The sequence below is a fragment of the Argiope bruennichi genome, chromosome X1 (genome assembly GCF_947563725.1).
Source record: "Argiope bruennichi chromosome X1, qqArgBrue1.1, whole genome shotgun sequence".
Taxonomy (NCBI): Eukaryota; Metazoa; Arthropoda; class Arachnida; order Araneae; family Araneidae; genus Argiope; species Argiope bruennichi.
Genome location: NC_079162.1, coordinates 100,187,241 through 100,194,200, shown reverse-complemented (window position 1 = coordinate 100,194,200; position 6,960 = coordinate 100,187,241). Strand labels below are relative to the sequence as shown.

General features: G+C 27.4%; 1 protein-coding gene across 1 annotated transcript in view; it reads left to right on the top strand.

Moving 5' to 3' along the window:
• The first annotated feature begins 1,444 nt into the window (after nt 1-1,444).
• The window catches only part of LOC129958039 (U1 small nuclear ribonucleoprotein A-like), a 45,614-nt gene continuing 40,098 nt past the window's right edge, over nt 1,445-6,960 (top strand). The window contains exon 1 of the mRNA XM_056070191.1: nt 1,445-1,628. Coding sequence (XP_055926166.1) covers nt 1,556-1,628 — 73 coding nt within the window. The 5' untranslated portion in view covers nt 1,445-1,555. The remainder of the gene's footprint in view (nt 1,629-6,960) is intronic.

Below are 6,960 nucleotides of genomic sequence, written 5' to 3'. Positions count from 1 at the left end.
ATTTTTATCTTTTCTCATTCATTAAATTTAAATTTGTTTCTTTCAATTTGTCTCCTCCTTCCACTGCAGAAGCTTTTAATTATGAGATCTGTATTTGGGCATAGCTGGTTTATCAGATGTCAGACTCCCTTCTTTTCTTTTGCATATTCATAATGTTATAAGTATAAATAATAAGCATATTTTTTCCTCTGAAGCAACATTTAAACTATCGAATTCCCACAGTAAAGAGTATAATGAATACAATATATTTGATATATGATGACACAGTATATGGTCTTAGTAATACATCATAGAAAAAAGCTTTGCTAAAATTCCATGTAGCACCAAAGTTGAAAATAAATAAAAATTTCTGCAATTTCATAAGAACTAGAAATGAAAAATAAATAATAAAGCTGTTACAAAAACTGGTTTTCCATAAAATGACCTTTATAATTTTTTAGAACACTAATCAATGAAATGCACTATGATGTAATATGATATTTAATTCAAAGAACTTATTCATTAAAGTCAAAATTTATAATTAGAGGTAGCCATGGAAACAGATCATACAGGAAAGTTTTTATAGTGTCAGTGGGCTTGTAAAGTGCCATAAGGCACTACACAACACAACACAAGTTTTTATAATGCAACAATCAGTCATGTTAACCAATCAGCAGAAAATTCATTTATCCCTTCCAAAACAATGGAAATGAACAAAATTTGCTATTGATAAATTAAAAATTATACTTAAAGTAATATAACTATTTAATTTTATAGTTGAAGTATACAGTACTACAAAATACCAATTTTAAAAGTTTTGAATAAATAAATGTGACTTCATGTTTTGGTTATATATAACAATTGATGATTTGTTTTTGTATAACAACTTTATAACACATACATTCCATGTATATCAGTTTTTAATGATGATATATAACTGAAATTTATGACCAATTACATATATATAATTCAAAAATATTCAACTCTACCTTTGTGATATATAAATAAATTAATTTTAAATAAAACGTAACAGCAAGATTTTGTAGAATTGAACGAAACTTGCATTTATGGATCAATCTTACTTTTAAAAAAATATCATACTATAACTGACAATATACTGATAATAAAATTCTGGATATCTCTTCAAAGCAAGAATTTTTAAAAGATTATCTTAGATAATATCTAAACATTGCAAATATAATTTTTATTTTCTTCAAAATACTATTTTAATACTTTTCTTATAATGAACAAAAAAGATCAATTTCAGTTTAAATAAAGGAAAACAATGATATTAGATTCTTTATTAGTCTAAACATTACTAACATCTCCATCTCGAAATCATGACAAGTCGGCAACTGCGTCCGAAAAATAGTTGATAAGAAGATCATCTGATCAAAAACCTTTTAAATTATTTATTTCCTATTTGAAGAAAGTGGCAAAGAAGTTTTGTATAACTATGAAACATCTCAACTCCTTCGATCATTACCAACTGCATCAAGTGCACCCTGGCAACGATAAGTTGGGTAAAAATCGGTTTTAATGTTTTATTCTAATTATTCTATCGTATAAATTCAGCATGCTAGATCAAGTTGTCGCGCCAAATCACACCATTTATATCAATAATCTTAATGAGAAAATTAAAAAAGATGGTAAGTGCAATTTTGAAATTATACGATGTTGTTTTTTTTTGTAAACCTAGATGGCTCTGGAAATAATTCTTTTAGTAGGAAGTAGTTCTTTCTGGAAATGGTGTTGTTTTTTTTAACGTAAAAAATATTTTGCGTGAAGTTAGAGTGTCACTAACCAACTTTTTATTACAAAACAATAAGAGTGATGAAAGATATGTTCTTAGTAAAATTTATTGCTTTCTTAGTGAGCGATCGTTCTGACTCGATGATTCTAAGCATTCTTTTATTTCGCGATGTAAATATGATTTTCGGTCCATTCTGCTTTTTATTATTCTTTTCTTGTTTGCGTTATAAATTAGTTTTATTTAAATAAAAATTTACAAAAGAAATATCACAAATTTTAGTTTAATGAATATAAATAATATAAAGCTGCAGTTCTAAAAATACTTTATTATCCGAAATTTGTTTATAGATATAATATGAGCATTTTTTATTCCATTGTGTTTATTTTTGATTTTTTTTTCCATTGCTTTTTTTTTTGTTGTTATTTTATTCCTATTTTATTAGTTATTTCTAATAAAACAAAGGCACCATTTTTTGTTTCCTATCTAAGAAATTTTCAGAAAAGATTATAAGTCATTGATTCTCACTATTAGGTAATTACTTATGTTATAAAGATGGTTAAATACTTTTGAATGCTGAATAAAAAGATTAAATTTATTTATTGAAGATAAATAGTAAGTTAATATCAATCAGTTAAGAAATTGTTTGATTTTAAATCCATGTGATATATTGGCATATTAACTAAATCCATTTCTAAATGCTAACCTGACAGATTAAATTTTCTATTGATAAATTATATAAAATTAACTTAATTGCTATATGCTTAAAGGTATTCCATGTTTTTAAAAGATGTCAAGAATATATAAGAGTCTTTCCTTGAAAGTCCTGGCAGATCAACACCTGCTACTTTTTATCTTTGGCACTTAACAAGTGGAGGCCAAGATCACTATTGAGCCAACATCCTTTTTCCCATTACTTCATTCTACATTAAAAAAGGCAGACAGTGCCAACTCCCCATGTAAGATTATAAACAAGGTCTCATCTTTGCCTTGTATAACATTACATAACAAATTGAATATATATTTAACTGAAGTCTTGATTCCTTCTTTTAAAGTTGACGTTTTACATTTTATGTTAGGTTGCTCTTCCAGGTCTTTAAATAAAAAGTGTCGAGGAATAGAAGATATAAACTCACAAAACCCAACCTCTACATTCTAATATTAAATGTTGTTCAAAATATATTACAATTAATTAAATGTTAAACCTACATTGATAAAATAGTGATATGTTTAATCTTTCAAAAATATACGAACGTTCTGAAATAAATGTGCAAACTGAACAACAAGTGTACAAACATGGATCAAAATTTGTATACATATAATAAATGTCCTCCCAGCAGAATTTGATATAGAAGTAAGTAAGGAAATTGCATAGAATTTGATTTACAACCTAAACATATCTAGTTTTTACTTGTAAATTTTGGCAATTTTATCTGATTACAGAACCACATTAGATCTGCCTTACTAGGAGCAGGTCTTCTTAGCAGTGTCTGATCTTTTATCTCTTCGTGGATCTTATTGAATCCAGAAGTTTGTGGCATAAGTTTTATCTCAGTTTAGGAAACTACTCATGATATGGGGAAAATATATTTCTTTCATTTACTTGACTCTTTTTTCATCTCCTTTTACTTGCTTAAATGGTGGGGGAGGGGGTCTACTTTTTTAAAGAATAATTTTATGTATTCATGTAAAAAAAAAATTGTATTGGTTTTTTAAAATGATTTTACCTTGTTGTATGCTCTTCTACAGTGTGTGTCTGTTGTAACACATTTGTTAGTTGTATTTCAACATCATTTAGTAAATCACCAATAGTAGTTTATTTAAATATTTTTATTGTCGGAACTTTTTGTCTCCTCCCCACCCACCCTTCCCAATGACAAGTTTTTGTAACTTTTTAATAATATATTGGGAAACATGTAGTTAATTTACTGTGAATTTTCAAAAGTTCATATACTGAATGGTTCAAGACTTCCATATATAAAAAGTAAAGCAAAAAATTCATCTGTTTCAAAGTTACTTAAAAATTATCAGTTACTCTTGCCCATGATAGCAAAAATGGATTAATGCCAATAAAAATTCCTTTTTTACTTTCTCGTATTCTAAGAGGAAGAGCAAAATTTCAACCACAAATTTTTTTATGGGTATGATTTTATCTCCAAAATTCAGATTGCCGTAAAACAAAGTTTTGGAGTTGTGTGTATCTATCTGTGAATACAATAACTTAGAAATGCTATGAGATGAAGTGATGAAATTTTCTATTGTTTCTTAACACAAAATTTGCAATTTCTATCAACGAATAGAATCCATTACAGGAAATTAAAAAGTACAAATGAAAAATGATAATTTCAAAATGCAAAGAGCTATATCTGTGAAACTTGGCTCGTGGTTTGAAACAAATCTATCATTTCTGTATACATGCAAATGTGTATTAACATAATGCAGAAATTTAAGTAAATGATATTTGGTTCATTATCTTTTTACTAAAATTGTAGCTATGTGTCAAATTTTGGTTTCAGTTGGCTGATCAGAAACCTTCCAAAGTACCTATTTCCTTTACTTTACTTTAATACAAGGTACAAAATGCTCATGTGTTGGATCCTGAAAATATAAATTTTAATGCTCATGGCTTTCACGGCCTTGTTCAAGTTCCCTAAATTTTATGCGGGAAGGAGGGATGATGATACCTATATAAAGAAGTCTATGAAAAGGGGAGATATTTTCCCCTGGTTTCACATGTGTTTCGTAGCATGTTATGACATTTCTCGCAACGTTTCAGAGTCATGGTCCAGTTTTGTCTTTTTATGATATATATAAGCTGGTAAAATAGTCTTTTAAATTTTGAAAGAAAATTTCTTGGGTTAAATTATTTTTTCTCTGAATAGTTAATATCTTTTTTTTTTTTCCTATCATTGCATCATGTTCTGCAATTGATAAAATGATTGTATGTATAAGAGGAGATACATTATTGAAATTTTACGTTCCATGAAAGAAGTATCTGATATAAAGTTATATTCTTTTCAAGCATGATTGTCTATTGCTTATTTTACAAATATTAGAATGCATAATGAGTAGATATTTGATAAACTATATATCAGTAAAAAATGTTTTTGCCGAGAAAACTGGTAGATGTGACAAAAATTAATCATGTTCTGTGTTGTTCTTACATTAGAATAGATAAAAAGATGAAGATAAATATGATGCTGTTCTCATGGAATATATAAATTTCATGGAGTGTATTGTTGAAAGTCAGATTATCTTCAGTCAATGTCAAAAAAATGAGATTGGATAAGGGTTTTTTTTCCCCTTTTATTTCAAGACTATCACTTTACAAAACTGCAGTTTTGAAAATTATTTTTATTATTTCTCATGAACCAGCATCTGATGAAACAGGATGCAGCATTTATTAAAATTATTCATGTTTTAGGAGGAACAGATGACTAAAGAATTAGCTGTCATTGACATAAATAAAGCTAGAATCCGATTTCTTGGAGTCTTTATGAAAAATAAATTCCTTTTATAAAAGGAAATATTGCTATTAAATATAAAACTTATGTACTTGTTCAATAAGCAGAGATTTTAATTATTAACACAGTTTAATGAATTGGAGAAAAAACAATTTTTTGTGAGAAAATTGAAAGATTTTGTAAAAAAATTGTAAACAGAACAAATTTTTATTTACATGTTTGGTAAAATTAGCATGATTTTTATATCCAAATTTTATATACTTATGTTTAGATCCTTTTCTATCAAGGATTTGAAATGTTAATGAAGTAGGGGTATAATGTTTTTTCTTTATATTACTAATTGTGGTGTAATAAAATAAATTTTGCTGCTTGTATAAAGAACAAAATACTGGAAGTGTCAAGAAGGAAGAGCTGATGAAAGAGAAGGAATCCAGGGCCAGATAGAACAAGGGATACTAAAAGGGAACAAGGGATTAATACATGCTAAGGTAGACCTAAAAACCCTTGAAAGACCACGTTAATTTCCTTTTTCTGCTTCCTCTTTCTTCAACAAGAGGAACTTTCATTTATTGAAATACTGCAAGGGTTTTTCCTAAGAGAAAGTATGGATTGTGCCAAATTTGTTGCAACTTAAAAAACATGAACTTCTTTAAGATTTCATATGGTGAATTTATTTTACTTATGTTTGTTGAATGTGTGCTTAAACTTTTTTTATGGGTTGTTAAAAGGTTTGGCACATGAGTATGCCTCATAGAGAGAGTCATGCTCTTCCCAATAGGGGAGGAGACATGGTCTACCCAATGGAGGAAGGAGTGTAATGAGATAATCCTCTTAACTTTTTGCAAAATATTTTTCCAGTTGAATGATGTATTTTATGAATGAGGTAGAAAAATATTGTTAAAATTTCTAAAAGAATTTTTTTTTTTTTTTTTTGCTATGTAGCTTATTCTGGTTCAAATTAAAGGTTTGGTTTGAAAAGAAATAATTGCCCCTACTACTGAAAAAGTTAGTCATAAATCATGTAATTCTACTTCCTTAATTAGTGTTATTTTAAATTATGCACAGAATGAAACAAAACAGAAATAAGATGTAACCAAATTATAAATCCTTGAATTCTATTAGAAAAGCATGTTATTATATCTCAGCAATTTACCTAAAAAAGCATTTTTCTTTCTATAATTATTTTAAAGGTTTTTACTTGCAAGAATATTATAGCGTATACATATATTTAAACATGAAAAAGGCATTTAATTTAAATATTTTCAAATAAATAGCTCAATGTTGTGTTCATTCTTAAATATCCAGTGTTGCAGTTTACATTACAGAAAAAGAGCTCTTAAGTGATGGTAAATAAATATATCTCAAAACAGACTTGCCACAGAAGACAAACTTGTTATTCATTATTGGAAAAAAATTTAACATATCAGCTCAGGTTAGTAAGTCCTGATGTTATTACTGCCATTGAATTCAGCCTTTTGAATACATTTTAGCAAATTTTACTTTTTAATACAAATTTAATTTTCTTAGCCTGTTACTTTGCATTCCAAAGCTCAAAGCTTTGAAACCTGTTCTTAATTATTTTAGCATGCATATGATGATTTTTAAGAATTTGAAATGTGCTGAAATTTCTTTTACATGCTCATGTTGTCATAAGTAGAATGTATGCAATTTTAATTAATCTATTAATTTCATAATGGGTCAGCTACTTGAAAAATGTACTGTTGAATCTATAATAATGTTACAAGTTTAGATGCATCTTGCTTATTT